The sequence below is a fragment of the Macaca thibetana genome, chromosome 9, assembly GCF_024542745.1.
Source record: "Macaca thibetana thibetana isolate TM-01 chromosome 9, ASM2454274v1, whole genome shotgun sequence".
NCBI classification, from domain to species: Eukaryota; Metazoa; Chordata; class Mammalia; order Primates; family Cercopithecidae; genus Macaca; species Macaca thibetana.
The window spans coordinates 7687189-7707103 of NC_065586.1; the positions used below are offsets into that span (position 1 = coordinate 7687189).

General features: G+C 39.8%; 1 protein-coding gene across 2 annotated transcripts; it reads left to right on the plus strand.

The window, feature by feature from the left end:
- The first annotated feature begins 17 nt into the window (after nucleotides 1-17).
- On the plus strand, nucleotides 18-17360 carry ATP5F1C (ATP synthase F1 subunit gamma). 2 transcript variants are annotated; one of them, XM_050804632.1, is made up of 10 exons: nucleotides 18-161; nucleotides 8981-9015; nucleotides 9595-9726; nucleotides 11231-11435; nucleotides 12026-12169; nucleotides 12282-12346; nucleotides 14246-14401; nucleotides 14731-14827; nucleotides 16532-16568; nucleotides 17218-17360. In XM_050804632.1, exons 1-9 carry the CDS (start codon nucleotides 106-108, stop codon nucleotides 16536-16538), a joined length of 897 nt encoding a protein of 298 aa, XP_050660589.1. In that variant the 5' UTR covers nucleotides 18-105; the 3' UTR covers nucleotides 16539-16568; nucleotides 17218-17360. The 2 variants fall into 2 exon arrangements, with proteins under 2 accessions (XP_050660589.1, XP_050660590.1); XM_050804633.1 differs by lacking the exon at nucleotides 16532-16568 and having other exon boundaries at nucleotides 19-161.
- The last annotated feature ends 2555 nt before the right edge of the window (nucleotides 17361-19915 follow it).

The window sequence follows — 19915 nt, forward strand, 5'->3', positions numbered from 1 at the left end:
AAACGAGACTGAAGAAGAGAGCGAGGTGGGAGGGGCGCGCTAGGAGGCTTCTGCGCATGCGCGCTGAGGCCTGCCTGACCGACCTTCAGCAGGGCTGGGGCTACCATGTTCTCTCGCGCGGGCGTAGCTGGGCTGTCGGCCTGGACCTTGCAGCCTCAATGGTATGGCAACTTGCGGGAAGATCGGCAGGACCGCAAGGGATGGAAGAGCTTGGGCACGGGGCAGGGAGGAGGAGATGGGCGCAGGAGCAGATCTGGGATCGCAGGGCCTGACTGGGCCCCTGGCCCCTCGGAAGCGCCGGGTAGCGGGGGCTGCAGAAAGTGGCTCTGAGGCCGGCGAGGCGTGCGCAGGGCCCGGCTCCGGCGGAGCAAGGTTCCGCCCGGTCCCCTGAGGCCGGAGGGCCACCTGGGACCTCGGGACTGCGGCCTGAGTCCAAATTGACGTCTGGGCGGTCTTGAGTTCCCTCAGCTAATCAACACTTCCTGAGCTTCCACTGCGAGCCAGGCCCCCAGTCTCAGGGCCCGCGAGGTGTCGGGAGCCTGAGCGATAGCCCAGGGGAAATGTTAAGTTGTGCTTTTTGTCCTTGACGCCCTTTGAAACCCTCCAGTGCTGGAGAGAGTGACCCTTTAAGATTCGATCGAGTCAGAGAGCGCGGCCGTCGAGCACCTCCCGTGTTGCAGACGCTTTGCTGGGTGCTGGAACAGCAAAGGCGAACATCCTAGATGCCCCTGAGGGTGGTCTTGGTGCAGAAGGGACGGTATAGATCTGTCTGAGGGCGGGGAAGGGAAGGACACCTAGCACTGCCTTGAAACCACTTGCTGACACCATAACCCTGCAAGGTCATGAAATTGCCCCAAGGTCCTAGGGGGAGGAGGTCGGTGGGCTTTAAGTGGTATTTGTTAACTGAGGTGCAGCTAAATGGTGCCACGAGCCTCGAGAATTTTAAACATTAGTTCCAGGTGGGGGGACCTGGGCTGGGGGAATGCATATTAGAAGGCCTGGGAATGGGCAGGTAAAAGTTGGTTTGTGGGTCGTGCTGTTGAGTTTTGAATCTTGACAGAATCTGGAAGAATTTCAGACACGCTGCTAAGGGGATTATAGGCTGTGTGGTAGCAATTCCCTGCTCTAAACAGTATGGAGGATTTCTAAGGCGCTACAGTTTTTTGCATCCTAATTTATATTGAAGCGTCCATAAAACATTAATTGAAATAAATACGTTTTGCATTAAGCAAATAACTGATAGTAATATACGAGATTTTCAGAATGAAATCTGATGTGAATTAGCCACATAGAATTTTTGGTAGCTTGGCCTTAGAAGTCAGATTTTTTTTCTCTAATACGGAAAAATAAATTCATGGGAATTAAAAGGTCACTGTAGTTGGATTCTGAGTTGTATAGATTGCCCCACTTGTTAACTAACCACTCAGCAGACGTTAGCTGAGTGCTTGCACTGCACCCGGTGGTACTTGGAAGGTGCCAAAATGTGATGGTGAACAAATAGATAAGGTCTCCGTCAGCTTCCTGGAACAGTGCCTGGCATGCAGTGGTGCTCTGCGAACATCAGCTCTCCTGTCCTTACCTTCTTGCCACGCATTAATGTTATCTGTCAGTATTTTTAGAACCTTAGTTTAGTTTCTAAGTTGATCTTTAAAAAAATGGGAAGAGTTTCTTAAGCAAAGACAATATTTTACAAAAAAATTTAGAAATACCTTTTTTAAAAGCACTCGTAAGATAATTTGAAGCTCTTTTAGTAAAGGATCGTTTTAAATAAGCGCTCTCAGTTGGAGACAACCACTGTTAGGAGCTGAAATCGGAACCTCAATCAGCATATAAAGGTCCTAATCCTGACCTTAATCCCTTGGGAATAGTGGTTTTAAGTCATCAATCAACAGTGTTCCACTATGAAAGCATATTCTGTCCTCTTCTTTTCACTTATTCCTTCACTCCTGGTGCTTTATGTCTTTCCTGCCTCTTCTGCCATTTCTCTTCCCGTTAATTATAACTGCCTTTTGAATTCAGAAATTAAAACCACTCCACAGAATTAATTTGGAAGGGGAAAAAAATACCTTTGCCTTAACGAACCATGAAGAGGCATATTTCCACGCTTCTGTCTTGATTACTGGAAGTTTTTTAAAGTACAATTTGTTATTGTTTTAGTTTTCGTTTTCAGAGAGGTTACCATACTAACATAAATTAAACATTAGTCTTACTTAAATTCGCAGTGGTTATTTTAATAGTTGTTAGGGTATCGGTAAAATACCCTTTTTGAAAATTAAACCTTTTTTTTTTAAAGTAGCATTTAAGAAAATGGAAATAAAAATTTGGAGAGAAAGAGTCCCTGATTTTACTGTCTTCAAATCTGGGAAAAACTTATTTCTATGTCTTAGAGTTCAGTAGTCTCTAAAATGGAACTGTTCTATAATAGCGTGTCAGTAGTCATAAACTACATACACCGAAAAGGAGATGGCATTTCAGGAGAGAAAAGACAAATTGTCATCAGAGACCATAAGGGCAGATATTTACTAGTAAATGTAAAAAATGTTAGGCAGCAGAGTGTAGTACTGTATAAAAAGAGAGACTCTGTAGCCAGCCCTGAAGGGCTCCATTCAGATGGCAGGGATTGAATTCTGATTGCCACTTAGCAGCTCTGTGACCTTGGGCGGGTTACTTAGTGTCTGTCCCACCAGTTCCTCATCTGTCAAATATATGCAATAAAAGTGCACAATTCAGTGGGTTAGTGTGAGGATTAGAGTATTTGCAAAGCATGTAGGACAGTGGGAGAAATGCTGATAGGGATCCAGATGCTGTATATCATTACATAAATGAAGAGTTTAAGTACAGTTTCTACATCAAATGTAATGTAAGAAAGATTGCTTGGACTTGCCAAAAGAGGAAAAGAAGATGCAGTCGCGGGTCAGGCGCAGTGGCTCACGCCTGTAATCCCAGCACTTTGAAAGGCCGAGGCGGGAGGATCACAAGGCCAAGAGATAGAGACCATACTGGCCAACATGGTGAAACCCTGTCTCTACTAAAAACACACAAATTAGCCAGATGTGTTGGTACATGTCTGAAATCCCAGCTACTCGGGAGCCTGAGACAGGAGAATCGCTTGAACCCGGGAAGCGGAGGTTGCAGTGAGCTGAGATCGTGCCACTGCACTCCAGCCTGGTGACAGAGAGAGACTCTGTCTCAAAAAAAAAAAAAAAAAAAAAAAAAAAAAAAAAAAGATGATGCAGTCCGGAGTGTGGGTTAGAGAAGTGTGAAGGAATCAGTTTTTGCTGGTGGCAGGTGATGGACTTTTACACATTTAATATCAGAATTAGAAGTACTTCATAATTTTCTTTTCCTTGAGAATTAGCCAATGTTGCTTCCTTTTTAAGGTTTTATATATCTTAATACACTCCTTAAAAATCTCTCAAATTGTAGTTTCTTGGAAGGGTGTCATTCCTGACTCCCTCCTCCCCTGCCTTCATCAGCTGTTGTAACAGTGCTGTGGGATCATGGTAGATAGTGGTAATCCACAGTGCATTTGATTCTCCCTCCGCTGTGTTTCTTAGTCTCCGGAGGATGTCAGGACGTGCAATGATTCAGAGCTTTATCTCTTCATTTGCAAAAAATGTATATTTAGTAAAGGAAGCTATCCCTAAAGAGAGTTCAATTAGCTCATCACTGTTCTTACTCAAATTGTACCTAAAAATTAAAGGAGTAACATAGACATCTTCAGAATTAAATGAAAGCTAAACATGAGAGTGCTTTAAAACACATGAAATTAGGGCAAGTGCATAGCATTATCACAGAAGATGCTACCTCTTCATACCTCTAACTTGGAGTACTTAAGGAAACCAAAACATTCTGTCTTTGTCCAAATATGGTATGCAATTCAAATTTGTTCCATACGGTATTCTCTGACCAGAAACTTGTGTCAGTTCAATTAAGTGTCTGCCTAAAACCATAATATCCAAGTGTGACTTGTTATAACCAATAAATTTTGTGTTCAGGGAGAAAAGTCATTACTACACCAAAAAAGGAAGGTTGGCCAAAAACTGGTATTACTTTTTAAGTGTGATTATGAAAAGCTGTTGCCAGTAGAACAGTCATGGCAGGTAGTTTGTGCTCTGAAATAACAGAGCTTGTCAGGATTTGCCAGCTTTTATCTTTTCCTTTACTAGATTCATTTTTTTTTTTTTTTTTTTTTTTGAGACGGAATCTTGCTCTGTCGCCCAGGCTGGAGTGCAGTGGCGCGATCTCGGCTCACTGCAAGCTCCATCTCCCAGGTTCACGCCATTCTCCTGCCTCAGCCTCCCGAGTAGCTGGGACTACAGGTGCCCGCCACCACGCCTGGCTAGTTTTTTGTATTTTTTAGTAGAGACGGGGTTTCACTGTGTTAGCCAGGATGGTCTCAATCTCCTGACCTTGTGATCCTCCTGTCTCGGCCTCCCAAAGTAGTAGATTTATTCTTAAAACCAAACCTAATATTTTTCGTGCTGAAGTGGGTGAATCACCTGAGCCCAGGAAGTCGAGACCACAGGGAGCCATGGTCATGCCACTGCACTCTAGCCTGGGTGAGGGGAGCGAGACCCTGTCTTCAAACCCCAAAAAACAAAGACCCACTCTTCGTTATACAGTTCTATGGATTTGGGCAAATGTGTAATGACATGTACCCACCATTACAATATCATACTGAAGGCCGGGCGCGGTGGCTCAAGCCTGTAATCCCAGCACTTTGGGAGGCCGAGACGGGCGGATCACGAGGTCAGGAGATCGAGACCATCCTGGCTAACACGGTGAAACCCCGTCTCTACTAAAAAATACAAAAAACTAGCCGGGCGAGGTGGCGGGCGCCTGTAGTCCCAGCTACTCGGGAGGCTGAGACAGGAGAATGGCGTAAACCCGGGAGGCGGAGCTTGCAGTGAGCCGAGATCGCGCCACTGCACTCCAGCCTGGGTGACAGAGCCAGACTCCGTCTCAAAAAAAAAAAAAAACAAACAAACAAAAAAAAAAAAAATATCATACTGAAGAGCTTCACTCCCCTAAAAATTCCCTCTTCTACTCCCCCAAACCCTGACCACCACTTCTCTCAACTATTGCTGGATCGTCGCCTTTTCTGGCGTGTCGTATAGCCAGAATCATACAGGATTTGGTCTTTTTCAGACTGCCCTCTCTCCCTTAGCACTATGCACTTAAGGTTTCTCCAGGCCTTTTTATGACTTAATAGCTCTTTTGTGGTTTTGGTGAATAATGGTCCATTGTATGGATGTATCAGAGTTAGATCCATTCATTCATGTATCAAAGGACATCTGGGTTGCTTCCAACTTTTGGCATCATGAATGAAGCTGCTTTACATGCTCATGTGTAGATTTTATGTGGACATAAGTTTTCATCTCAGTTGGGTCAATACTGATTGCTGAATCATGAGTTAAGACTAGGTTTAGCTTTGTAAAAAACTGCCAGAACATCTTCCCGAGTGGCTGTGTACTATTTTACTTTCCTGCCAGTAATCAGTGAGAGTTCCTTTTGTTCCACATCCTTATCATTGTTTGGTGGTCAGTTTTTTGGGTTTTATCCATTCTTGCAGGTGTGTAGTAGTATTTTACTGTTTTAACTTGCAGTGTTCTAATGATGTGATACTGAGCATTATATGTGCTTTTTACCATCTGGTTTTTTTTTTTTTTTTTTTTTTGCGGGGGGACAGTCTTGCTCTGTCGCCCAGGCTGGAATGCATTGGCACCATCTCTGCTCACCACAACCTCTGCTTCCCGGGTTCAAGTGATTCTCCTGCCTCAGCCTCCCAAGTAGCTGGGATTACAGGCGCGTACCACCACGCCCAGCTCATTTTTTGTATTTTTAGTAGAGATGGGGTTTCACCATGTTGGTCAGGCTGGTCTCGGAACTCCTGACCTCGTGATCCACCCGCCTCGGCCTCCCAAAGTGCTGGGATTATATGAGCGACTGCACTCGGCGCTGCCATCTGTTTATCTTCTTTGGTGAAGTCTCCAGATCTTTTGCCCATTTTTTAATTTGGGTTGTTTTTTCTCTTACTGCATTTTAAGAGTTGTTTGTTTTGGTTACAAGTCCTTTATCAGAGATAGTTTTAGAAATATTTTCTCCCAGCCTGTGGATTGACTTTTCATTCTCTTTACAGTATTTTTCACAGGACAGAAGTCTTAAATTTCAATAAAGCCCAAATTAATTTTTTCTGTCATGGGTGATGCTTTTGATGTTGTATTTAAAAACTCATTGCCAAACCCAAGGCACCTGGATTGTCTCCTGTGGTATCTTCTAGAAGTTTTACAGTTTGGCCGTTTATATTTAGGCCTGTGATTAATTTTAAGTTAATTTTTGTGAAATTTGTGAAGTCATTGTACAGATTAGTATTTTTGCATATAAGTGTCCAGTTGTGCCAGTACCATTTGTTTGTTAGAATATCCTTTTTTCCTTTAATTGTTTTTGCTTCTTTATTACTGTAACTTTAGAGGAAGTCTTGAAGTCAGGTAGTGTTAGTCCTGACAACATTGCTTGGCTTTTCTAGGTCTTTGGCCATCCCGTATAACCTTGAAAATCAGTTTATTGATATCCACAAAGTAACTTGTTGAGATTTTAGTGGATTTTTAAAATTGTAAAACACATGTAACATGAAGTTTATAATTTTAACCATATAATTGTGTGCGGGCATTTTTAACTTCATACTCCAGTAGTTCAGGGCTGCTGTAGAGGAATGCAACTAGCTTTTTATGTACACTAACCTTATATCCTGCAACCTTGTCATAAATGCTTATCGGCTCTAGGACGGGTTATTTTTGTTCTTTGGGATTTTCTACATAGATAAGCATGTCATCTATGAACAAAAACAGTTTTATTCCTTCCCTTCAAATCTCTATGCCTCTTATTTTCTTGTCTTACTGCATTAGCTAAGACTTCAAGTATGATACTGAAGAAGAGTGATGAGTGGGGATTTCCTTGTCTTGTTCCCAATCTTATGGGGAAAGCTCCTGGCCTCTCCCATTAAGTCAAGGTTTTTGTATTTTGTTTTTTAGCAGGTTGAGGAAGTTCTCTATTCCTAGTTTGCTGAGAGACTTTATCATGAATGGGTGTTAGATTTTGTTGGATGCTTTTTCTGCACCTATTGATTGTATACTTTTTTCTTCTTTACCTGTTGACGTAACCTGTTGGTGTATTGATTTTTTTTTTTTTTTTTTTTGAGACGGAGTCTCGCTCTGCCACCCAGGCTGGAGTGCAGTGGCCAGATCTCAGCTCACTGCAGGCTCCGCCTCCTGGGTTCACGCCATTCTCCTGCCTCAGCCTCCCGAGTAGCTGGGACTACAGGCGCCCGCCACCTCGCCCGGCTAGTTTTTTGTATTTTTTAGTAGAGACGGGGTTTCACCGTGTCAGCCAGGATGGTCTCGATCTCCTGACCTCGTGATCCGCCCGTCTCGGCCTCCCAAAGTGCTGGGATTACAGGCTTGAGCCACCGCGCCCGGCTGGTGTATTGATTTTTAAATATTAAACCAGCTTTGCATACCTGGAGTCAATCCCACTTAGGGACAGTGCATAATTATTTTTAATACATTGTTGGATTTGATTTGCTAATACACCGTTGAGGATTTTTGCATCTAATCTATGCTCTTGAGCGATATTAGTCACTGTCCACTGAGGTCATTCAATTAGAGAAACCTTAAATCATTCTTATTGTTTTCCTTTCTACTATGAATGTACATGTGAAGAAGTTAAATGCTCGCAAATCTAGTCTCCTATTGCTTTGCTGGCATCTTTGTCCAGGTTCTTGAGGTCTCTTGTGAGGCTGCGGCAGCCTATGTCCCCATGTTTTCAATGTTCATCAAAACTCCAACCTCATTTTACGCTTGTCACTGCCATCTGAGATACTTTGCTGAAATACTAAACTGATTTGTGGGCTTATAAACATTCATTTCCCTACTAACCTACAAAAACGTTCATTTCCCTACTAACCTACAAATAAGATTTAAACTGATTTGCTTTTTTTAATATTTAAAAGTATTAATTATTTAAAGTAACAAACCCAGCTCATGTCTCCAGCTTCCCCTTCTCCATTTCTCACTCTTTCCTGAACATGAATCCTCTTAAAATGACATCCCGTTCCTGAGAATCCCCTCCTTAGGTCCCACCTTTGTGAACACATTTACTTGTTGCTCAATTCTCCAGCGTAGCTTTGCCTGCAAACACAGGCACTTTGTATGGATTTGAAGGCAGGAAGATAATCTCATATTTTTTAGCATGTCTTCTCCCATTAGGGCAGGAATTCTCTCATATTCATCTTTCACCAACATTTCATTTAAGTCTTATCATTTTGACTTCTGCACATTAGCATTTCAATTTTAAAGACTTGAAAAAATATTAAACTTTATGTAAATGTAATTTTTCATGAACCTCGTTTATGAGGTAATAATATGTCAGATCATGTCATGTTTACCAGTGCCTGGAATGTAGAGCAGCTTGGCAGATGTTTATTGAGCTGAATTGAAAAAGTTAAGAATCAGTGGATATAAACAATTTTTACATGTGTAGTCATGTTCGACTACATCATTGACTCCAAGTGTTGCTGGAAGAGGTTGCTGTGAACTAAGGAAGTTTTTAGAGTGGCTGGCCTTGACTTGAAGTATAGCTGGGCAGCTTAACAAGGGGAGGGGCTTTTCTGTTATGGAAACAACATAAGCAAAGATATGGAGGTGGGAGTAGAACATGTGGGAGTCAATAGAGCATGTTGACTTCAGGGACGGTGGTGTTAGAGACAGGCCAAATGAAAGGAGGCCTTCGATACAGGGATTCACACCACTACTAAGGAATTTAAATATATGTCTATTCGTATACATTCTGAGTCCTGTATTTGATAGATTGCTTCTTTATGGGATATTCTTTAAATAAATGTATTAACTCTGAAAGTTGTTCTTGTGTAACGGAACTATTTTTCAAAAAACTGAAACAATTTTAAAACTTTTATCCTCAGGATTCAAGTTCGAAATATGGCAACTTTGAAAGATAGTAAGTATGTTGTTTGTTTCAATATGTGAATTAAGAAAAACTAAATTTTGACAAATACAAATACTGTCAAAAATACACTGCTTTAGCCCATTGTATATTTGATCAAAACTGACCAAATGGATTTCCATTGTATGTTTGGGACGCTGGACTTGTTCTGAAAAGACCAGTAAGAAAGGACACATGAGAAAGCTGTGTTCTGTTGTCTGTAGAATGATCGTGACGTAACTAGAAAAAACTATACCAGTGTGGGTGTGGGTGGGTGTACGTGTGGGGAGGGGTAAATAATGTTATGGAATTATATATAAATAATGTTACGGAATATGTGGTTAAGGCAATTTTCAATACCATTTAATGTTTTAAATGTATATTATTGTCTTATGTTGCCATTTGCTTGTCCTAAGTAGTAGCTAGTCTTGCCTTCCTTTTATTAGTACTATTAAGACTGGTTTAGCATCATGCTGTTTATTGTTTATCTAAGTGCTCATTATTCTGCCTTGGACTTAGACAGATATTTCAATAAATTCACAATGAAGTTAGATGGTAATTCCTTTGTCTTAACACAGTACTTCTATTTTTCAGTTACCAGGAGACTAAAGTCCATCAAAAACATCCAGAAAATTACCAAGTCTATGAAAATGGTAGCAGCAGCAAAATATGCCCGAGCTGAGAGAGAGCTGAAACCAGCTCGAATATATGGATTGGGATCTTTGGGTAAGGGAAGAGTGTAATTCACCAATTAGGAAGAACTGTTTAACACAAAGAAGACTACTGATGACCTGTATCTAGAGCTTACAGTGATGTCAAGCCTATTCGAGTACTTGACATGTACTTACTTTTCATCTATATCCACCTGACACATAATGATAACAACCCAGCAGGTAGGAACTGTTAGAATCCCTGCTTTCCAGTGAGAAAAACTGAAGCACATGGAAGTTAAGTAACTTGCCTAAGATCACATATAGAAGGATGAAGAGCCTCTGTTTGGACCTATGTGGTTTGGTGTCAGAGCTTGTGTATTTGTTAACCATTATACGTGACCGTGTTAACTTTTAAAATATTCTGAAATTTTCCCGGTTACTAAGTATACCATCAGAAGAACTTGGAAACCATGCATTAGGTGCAAGGGCTTAATTTCATCCTATGACCTTGTAGTGTGGCATTTTAGGACTGCAGTGGGGGCAGGTAGGGGGCATTGCAGTGGAGAGCTGACTGGGTGGTCATGGATATGACTCTTGATGGTGTTGTGAGACGAATCCGAATGATGTTGAAGCAGGAAAAGCAGCTGAGAACCTTCATTTTCAAGATACTTAATCACCATTCTTATCTTTTCAAAAGCATGAAGACATTTTTCCTTCAGAAATTTATGTAATCCATCCTTAATTAGTCTTCTTAATGGAAAAGAGATACGGCAGTTTAAAAAGAATTGATATTGTGTTTTTAAATGCTTTTATACTTATTTGATTATGAATTTATCTTGGAAATAAAATTGTAAAGAGCTGGAAATGGGAAAGAAGTTTCTATTTTAACTTGTAATTACATTCTTTTACCTTTTTTATGATCATGCTATCTTATCCGGAATTGAGGGTATCTAAAAGAATTTTTAACTTAAGGAAGATTTATGCAAATTTGGTAGTAAAGAAAATCATGCAGTGAACCCCCTATTTATCTACCAAATCTTCAATAATCTCAGCTTACAGCTGTCCTTTGTCTTTTTGTGTGTGTGTGTGTGTGTGTGTTGTTTTTTTTTTTTGTTTGTTTTGTTTTTTGTTTTTTTTGAGATGGAGTCTTACTCTGTTGCCCAGACTAGCGTGCAGTGGCACAATCTCAGCTCACTACAACCTCCACCTCCCACGCTCAAGCGATTCTCCTGCCTCAGCCTCCCCAGTAGCTAGGATTAACAGCCCCACCACCACACCTGGCTAATTTTTGTATTTTTAATAGAAATGGGGTTTCACTATGTTGTCCAGGCTGGTCTCAAACTCCTGACCTCAGGTGATCCACTCACTTCGGCCTCCCAAAGTGCTGGGATTACAGGCATGAGCCACCACTCCCGGCCTCAACTTACAGCTGTCCTAAGAACACTTGCTTATACTAGGCAGTTGCCAGCTAAATGTAAATGCATATTTTGAAAATAACCAACTGCTTTGTAAATTGGAGATTTATTGTATTTAGTGTAAACTGCATATAAAACTTACTGCTTTTGTTTGTTTTTAAGCTTTGTATGAAAAAGCTGATATCAAGGTTCCTGAAGACAAGAAGAAACACCTCCTTATTGGTGTGTCCTCAGATCGAGGACTGTGTGGTGCTATTCATTCCTCCATCGCTAAACAGATGAAAAGTGAGGTTGCTACGCTAACAGCAGCTGGGAAAGAAGTTATGCTTGTTGGAATTGGTGACAAAATCAGAGGCATACTTTATAGGTAATTTAAATATATATTGTTTATTTTCATAAAGGTGCAAGCATGAATAAATCTTCTCGCAGAAGTTTTGACAAACTCTGAAATCCTTCGTCGATAGTTTAATTAAACAAGGTATATTCTTCAGGGCCTTTTTTGGTATACTCACAGGGAGGTGTTCGTTTCTTTTTTTTTTTTTTCCAGGATATATTGGAACATTTCTGTTTTCCTTCCCCTGTTTTCTACCTTTGCTTCTTCATCCGGATCATAAGTTGAGTGCCATGTGAATATCAAAAGCTATCAGCATTCAGCCAAATGAGGCATCTGAGGAGCTGTTCCAGCCTGGAAATGTTAGCAATAGTTCATTAGGATTAGAAGGAGAGGAATAAAGGCAAAACGAATATAAAACAAGACAGACCTCATTTTTAGTTCTTAGTTCTTTGCAGGCGCTGAGGGAAAGGAATTATGATAGTGTGTGGAACAACTCAGGAAATCACCACCACCCACACCCCAAAAGACCTGATCCATGGTGATGACGTTTTTTCCTGCCCGTCCCCTATGCTCTTTCAGAAGTGTTGTTAAACTAGCTATGTGAGCTCTTGCTTTTCTTATAGGACTCATTCTGACCAGTTTCTGGTGGCATTCAAAGAAGTGGGAAGAAAGCCCCCCACTTTTGGAGATGCGTCAGTCATTGCCCTTGAATTACTAAATTCTGGATATGAATTTGATGAAGGCTCCATCATCTTTAATCGATTCAGGCAAGAAAGATTTAGAAATCAAAGCTTTTTTTATGTTCATGTTTTTGTTCATATTTTGAAATAACAGTTTAAAAATTACTTTGAGATTTACATTTGTTTTTGTCAATTCTAGGTCTGTCATCTCCTATAAGACAGAAGAAAAGCCCATCTTTTCCCTTAATACCATTGCAAGTGCTGGTGAGTAGTTTTTCTACTACATATATTTTTTGGCATGTAGAATGAAGAGATTTGTCCACTAAGGCAGACAGTGTCAAGATGTGTAGTGGTAGCAATAGCACTATAGCAAATGATTTGGGGCTTTTTTTTTTTTTTTTTTTTTGACAGAGTCTCACTGTGTCACCCAGGCTAAAGTGCAATGGCATGATCTTGGCTCACTGCAACCTCCACCTCTCGGGTTCAAGCAATTGTCCTGCCTCAGCCTCCCAAGTAGCTGGGATTACAGGTGCATGCCACCACCACACCTGGCTAATTTTTGTATTTTTAGTAGAGTTAGGGTTTCACCATGTTGGCCAGGCTGGTCTTGAACTCCTGCCCTCAAGTGATCCACCTGTCTTAGCCTCCCAAAATGCTGGGATGACAGGTGTGAGCCACTGTGCCCTGCCGATCTGGGGCTGTTGAAGTGCCATCTCTTGACTTCCATGATACTTAATTCAGTCATTGTTCGATAATTCCTGCTCTATTCCGTCATTAATTGAACAAATTGGTATCTATTAAGGTTCATCATTAGATTTTTTGTCCTCAAGGATTGACGAGCGTAGCTAGAAACTGGCTTTGCAATTCATGTTTGGGACCTCTGACTACAATACAACAGAAGCTCTAGAATAGAGAGTTGAACAGTGTTCACAACTAATTTACACTGACCGACCCAATTCTCTTGTTTTATTGCTGGAAGAAAGCCGTCATTGATCATTGAAGCATCCTGGAATAATATTCTAGAACTGATTTTAGTTTCCTAAGGCTTTTTCCCCTTGTATATACCATCTATTTTCTAATAGATTTTCATCTATTTTCTAATACTTCATTTATTTGCAAGTATGTACTTTATATGTTAATGTTTCTGAAATTGAGATGGCTCTACCAGCCAATGGAGTATCATTTGTAATAGAGTACATTTTTTTGTCTCTTAATGAGAAATAAAGTAGGTGTTACAACCAGTACCATTTTCAGTTTGATGAAATACAGTACTGTTTCACCACTTGACCCCAATGAATGAATTTTGAAATGTACTACTAAATTGCTACAACATTAAAACTACAATTCATATCAGTTTCTAGTTCTCCCCCTCTTTCATGTGCTTAGAAAGGTTTTCCCTCTCTCATTTTCCAGATTGATACATTCAGATTTCTTCAGTAATCAAATGACTAAGTTGGAATTATTGCACAGGTTGAGTATCCCTTGTGTAAATGCTTAGGACCAGAAATGTTTGGTATTTCAGAATATTTTCATATTTATAATGCAGTATCTTGGGGATGGGACCCGAGTCTGTACACCTTATACACATATCCTGAAGGCAGTTTTATGCAATGTTTTAAATAATTTTCTGCATGAAACAAAGTTTTGAATGCACCCCATCACACAAGGTCAGGTGTGGGATTTTCCACTTGTGGCATCATGTCAGTGCTCAAAATGTTTCAGATTTTGGAGCACTTCAGATTTTGGACTTTGGTATTTGGGATGCTCAACCTGTATTACACTATATTGGTTTCAATTCATTCTCTCTTTTTTTTTTTAATTGGAAAAAGCATTGAGTGCTTGCTGGCTTTGTAACAGGCACATGCTAATGCTGTCCAGAGGGCCTCATAATCATGAAATGTAGTACAGTTATTTCAAATGTTGACTTAATTTTTCTAAAGTTATATGGAGTAGAATATCGAATGCTTTATTTACACATTATATTTTGCTAAAAATATGCTATCTATAGTGTGGAAATAGATGAAATTATTAGAACAGATTCATTTACTTTATCTTACATTAATTTCTGCTCTGTAATTATAAAGGAGTTTTACACTGAAAAGCTGTTTTTGATGAATTAGTATTCTGTATAACTTCAAAGAAACTGATCACTTGTTTTAACAGAGAGCATGAGTATCTACGATGATATTGATGCTGATGTGCTACAAAATTACCAAGAATACAATCTGGCCAACATCATCTACTACTCTCTGAAGGAGTCCAGCACTAGTGAGCAGAGTGCCAGAATGACAGCCATGGACAATGCCAGCAAGAATGCTTGTAAGTACACAATAAGGATGGTGCCAGCAGGAATGCTTGTGAGCACACATTCCTCAGCTGAGAGGAGTCCATTGCCGAGAGTAGCATCAACAACATTAACTTAATATTCCTCTACCTGTAGGAAAGTATATCTTGATAGGTAGTTGATTTGCAAGTCCTGTGAAAAGGTATCCTATGGAAGATGTAAAAATATCTTCCTAACATTTTTTGAGAGGCCAATTTTGTTATCCAAAAATCTCTTATTTTTAAATTAAGCAACAAAAGTTAGTTAACAAGTTATTCTTCTCTAGTTTCAGATTTTTTGTGCAATCTTTTTGTTTTGTTTGTAGCTGAGATGATTGACAAATTGACATTGACATTCAACCGTACCCGCCAAGCTGTCATCACAAAAGAATTGATTGAAATTATCTCTGGTGCTGCGGCTCTGTAAGTAATTGTAGATTGTTGCCTTCAGAGAATTTTTTTTTCCCTCTTGCTGTGTCTGCTTGTTTGGATGCTTAAAAGTTTTTGTTTTTGTCTTTTGAAGTTGAAATGACTCATTGCTGAATCTTGCATCCTAACTCTTAGGCTATAAAGATGTGGTAAAAATAGGATCTCTTCGGTTTATTTTTATTGTTTCAGCTGGAAACACTCGGGCTTAGTTTTCACTTTTCTAAAGCATTAGGAATGGGATGTGGATAATTCAGTATCATTTATGAAATCTTTTTTTTGAATTTAAACAATTGTAAGCTTTCTGAGTTACAGGGCTAGTTTCAGATTTGGTTTTACATAAATCTATAAACCATTGCATGTTGGGAAGGTCCAGGAATTTTTTAATCATTATGTTTTCTATATCAGTACCAAAAGATAGTATAGCCATCCCTCAGTATCTGCAAGTGATTGGTTCCAGAACTCCCTCTCACCTCCCCCAGGATACCAAAATCTGAAGATGCTCAAGTCCCTGATATAAAATAGCACAGTAGTGCATATAACAAATGCACATCCTCTCATATACTTTTAATAATCTCTAGTTATAATGCTATGTAAATTGTTGTTGTATTGGTTTTTATTTTTATTATTTTATCGTTATTTTTGTCTTTTTTCCAAATATTTTCATCAGCTTTGGTTGAATCCATGGATACTGAGGGCCAACTATATACTGCTTTCCTCAAGAAAATTTCTTAGTTGTTGAAAAACTTTAATGTTTATGAAAAAAAGGTTAAGACAATGGGAATTTCAAAAAGTTATTAAGTTGAATACCCACTATGTGCACAATACAGTGCTAGACACAGTGTTAAGGATGTGATTCTTTCTTTTAAGGCACTTATAGTCTAATAGGGTAAGAAACATACAAGTAATTGTGATTAGATAAAAATGGTGGTAAGTTCTTTTTGACTCGTTCCTTCTTATCTCCTACTAATCAGTTACCATGCTAAGTTTCACCTTCTATCTCTTGAATCTTTCCCCTTCTTTATGCGCATTTAATGCAGATCCTTGTCATTTCTCTCCTGAGTTCAAAAAGGTAATTATTTGAGTGCCCCTTAAGTGTCAGGCCCTGTGCTAGACACTGAGAATATAGTGGTAACAATATTTGTTTTAACAGTAAAGACAGACACTAAATAAGAAATCACAGCAGAACAGAGGTTACTAAACTGTGGCCTGGAGCCAAGAGTGGTTTCTACATTTTTAAAGAGTTATAAGAAAAAAGTATCTATAGTGTGGAAATAGATGAAATTATTAGGGAGAATCACTTGAACCCGGGAGGAGGTTGCCGTGAGCTGAGATCGCACCACTGCACTCCAGCCTGGGCAACAGAACGAGACTCCATCTCAACAACACCAAAAAAAACTCTAAATATATTGTGTTAATTTATAGAAAAATTGTAATTTAAATTAGTATGTTCATAGTCTTGCCTACTTGCATGAGCATATTTTTATTGCTTCTAACCTGGATTGAAATCTATGACTTTTTATAACAGTCATTGAGTCTGTTTTAAAATAATCTTGTGGTAAGTATTTTTGCATGATATACTCAAGGCATCAAGTTTAAAAACTGACTTTTTTTCATGGGAAAGCATATGTGATTAACTAGCATGGATTGCTTCTTAACCTGCTTGTTTTGTGTTTCTTTTTCTTCTAATATAATAACCAGGGATTAATGAAAATCAAGCTCCATCCTCAGACAAGAGGTAAAGTTCACACATTCTTCCCATGTCTGCTCAGAAAAGAAACCTATTCAGATATGAGTGAAGCTAATTTAGTAATCCTAGAAGTGTCCTCTGAGAGATTTAGACGAATGGGCCACTTTATAGTAGCAGCCAACTCACGGGAGCACCTGGGCAACGCTAGTGGACTTTTTCTGTAGTGAGTGTGTAGATCATAGAAAATGTAGATATAAGGAAATAAACTTTGAGGATAGAGAATTAACATTATTTTGAGATATTATATATAGGTGGTGAAGAGTGGTGGTTGTCACACTTTATGGTCTCAGGACCCCGTAATGTCTGATTGATTTCGCAGAAGCCAGCTAGATTTTCATCTCTCTCTATTCATTTTGTTGTGATGTCATGGATCATGTGGCCTCTGGGAAACGCTACTCGAGAATGAGAATAAAACAGGCAAAATAACATTATTATAGACATAGTTTTGCCCTCATGAACCCCATGAAAGGTTCCCCAGACCAAAATGTGAGAATCACTGGTATAGAGTAACACGTTATTGTGTAAATTCAGTTCTCTGTACCCCACTTAAATAGGTATTAATATTATCTCTTGACATCATTATTTTCCCAAAAAATGCTGTTTGATTTTTTTACTTGTTCTGTACTTTGTTTTTCAGGTAAAGAAGGAAAATTCAGCCAGTTGATTTTGTTTTTAGCCTACTGCTGTCTTTGTCCGAAGAAACTGTTCCTCCATTATGTGAATTACTGAAGACAGCAAGATATTTGTAAATTATCTTACAATAAACAACTTAAAATAAAATAATTGTTTTTCTTATATATAAGAACATTAGATATAGTTTTCGAAATGGGATGATACTAAAACATTTAAAAATATTAACATGCTACTATTAAAATTTTTTAGTAGAAGATAATTTAAGAGGTTCTTTTGATTTGATGGTGCTCCACTGACCTTAAAATGTCTAGCCTCTGTGGGGACAAGGTAGAGGGAAAGCACTGCAGCCACAACCTCAGCCCGGTTCTATTCCTTATTACAGCCTTAAAGAACAGTCAACAAGGCGGGGCGCGGTGGCTCATGCCCGTAATCCCAGCACTTTGGGAGACCGAGACTCAAGGTGGATCACTTGAGGTCAGGAATTTGAGACTAGCCTGGCCAACATGGTGAAACCCCGTTTCTACTAAAAACAAACAGATACAAAAATGGCACGCACCTGTAATCCCAGCTACTCAGGAGGCTGAGGCAGGAGAATTGCTTAAACCTGGGAGGCAGGGGTTGTAGTGAGCAGAGATTGTGCCACTGCACTCCAGCCTAGGCAACAGAGCAAGACTCTGTTCCAAAAAAAAAAAAATGCCACTGGACGCATTTGCTTGGAATTCTGAATACAAAATTCCAAGCATATACTTACTCTAAATAAATTATTTAAAATATCTTTTCCAAACACTGAGAAAAGTACGATATTCACATTTAGATCACAATTAAGATTAGATGCCTGCGTTGATTCCACACTGGAAGTTTTGGCCATGCCAAAATTTCAGGCTTTTCTCTATTTGTTTAAAATCAAAAACTTTTTTTTTTTTTATTACAAAAGTAATATATAAATTCCAAAATACATAAAATTATAAACAATATAAAACCCATTCTTAAGCTCTTCTTGACTTTTAAAAACAAATGAAGGCATGTATTTAGAATGGATTCTTTAAATATTTACAACTACTTTCATAGTAATGAATAGAAAGATTTAGTGAACTGACCAGAGCTTCAAGGTCATTTTCTAACTCCCCTCAAAGTTTTCAGGAGCCACTTCTGAAGGGGTTGGTGGCTGAGGCTAGGAGAAAGAAACAGCTCACAACTGAGGAATCGGATGGAGGTGTAGTGTGAACCAGTACCAGATACCTTTTGGGGAACGTTAGCAATGAACCACATGCCTCTGGGGGCTTGTGTGTGTGTGTGTACACACGCCATTTCGCCCAGGCTGGTCTTGAACTCCTGGGCTCAAGTGATCCTCCTTGGCCCCGCAAAGTGCTGGAATGACAGGTGTGAGCCACCGTGCCCAGCCTGTTGTGTATTTTGCTTCTAAGCTTGGCTTGGCCCACCTCCAGTTTCCAGGACAGCAGAACACATCTGTGAGGGTGAATTGAGTGTCGTAAAAACCATGGAAGGAGGAAAAGCAGGAATTTGAAATCAGTCAATATAAGTAAGAATAATCTGTGCCTGAACTGGAATACTACTAGCTCAGCCCTTACCAACAGTGACCTTGGGCAAGTTACTTAATCTTTAAGTTTTATCATTTATAAGATGGAGATTAAAAGGTCGTTAGGATTAAATGAGCTAATATTTTAAAATACTGAGAATCTAACAGAGAATAAGTGCCATATTCTTGGTTAAATGTCTGCTCTATGTAAAAGTAATCGTCAGCTCCATGTAGCATTTAGCGATGCTCTTCTGTGTCCTGGCACTCTGACTCTCTGAAGATACAGTGATAACAAAACACTTCCTTGCAGGAACTTACAGCCTGGAAGGAACACAAGCAAATGACAGAATGCGGTAAGTTACAACTGGTGAGCCAGGAGAGACACTGAAGGGGCATGAGAAGGCCATCCAGCCTGGAGGAAGGGAGGTCTAAACAGTCCTCAAGGACCAGTGACCAACAGTAGAAATTAAATTACTAGAGCTAACTGGTGGGGAGGGAAGGCATTTCAGGCCAAGGAAGCAGAAAAAGCAAAGTCCAAAATCTGTTCGAAAGCACATTCTGAAAACTGCTAATACAGAGAACGAGAAAGGCAAGATAAATCTGGAAATGCTGTGTGGTTTAGACATGTAGGAAGGAATCATAGAGTAAGCTTGAAATTTTCCCCCAACTTCTGTCCTCTCCTTTTGCTAAGTAGCATAACTGCAATTACAGTGATAAATGTCCACTGGTAACGCTTATTACATAATTCAAACTGCTATCTTTTTTTTTTTTTCTTTTTTTTTTTTTTTTTTTGAGATGGGGTCTGGCTCTATCGCCTAGGCTGGAGTGCAATGGCAGGATCTTGGCTCACTGCAAGCTCTGCCTCCTGGGCTCAAGCCATCCTCCCACCTCAGCCTCCCAAGTAACTGGGACTACACCGTGCCTGGCTGATTTTTATATTTTTAGTAGAGACAGGGTTTTGCCATGTTGCCCAGGCTGGTCTCGAGCTCCTGGCCTCAAGTGATCTGCCTGCCTCGGCCTCCTGAAGTGCTGGGATTACAGGCGGGGGCCACTGCTCCTGGCTATCCTATTTTCAGAAAACACGTACACAGTACGTAAAGGGCTAGGTCTGTTAATATTCTAGGATTGAGTTTCCATCATTACAACTGTTGTCTATGTGCCCTTT

Coding starts and splice junctions, on each gene's coding strand:
- ATP5F1C (XM_050804632.1), top strand. CDS start 106: ATGTTCTCTCGCGCGGGCGTAGCTGGGCTGTCGGCCTGGACCTTGCAG. Junction 9,016..9,594: donor TATGGCAACTTTGAAAGATA/GTAAGTATGTTG, acceptor TCTATTTTTCAG/TTACCAGGAGACTAAAGTCC. Junction 14,402..14,730: donor CAATGCCAGCAAGAATGCTT/GTAAGTACACAA, acceptor TTTTGTTTGTAG/CTGAGATGATTGACAAATTG.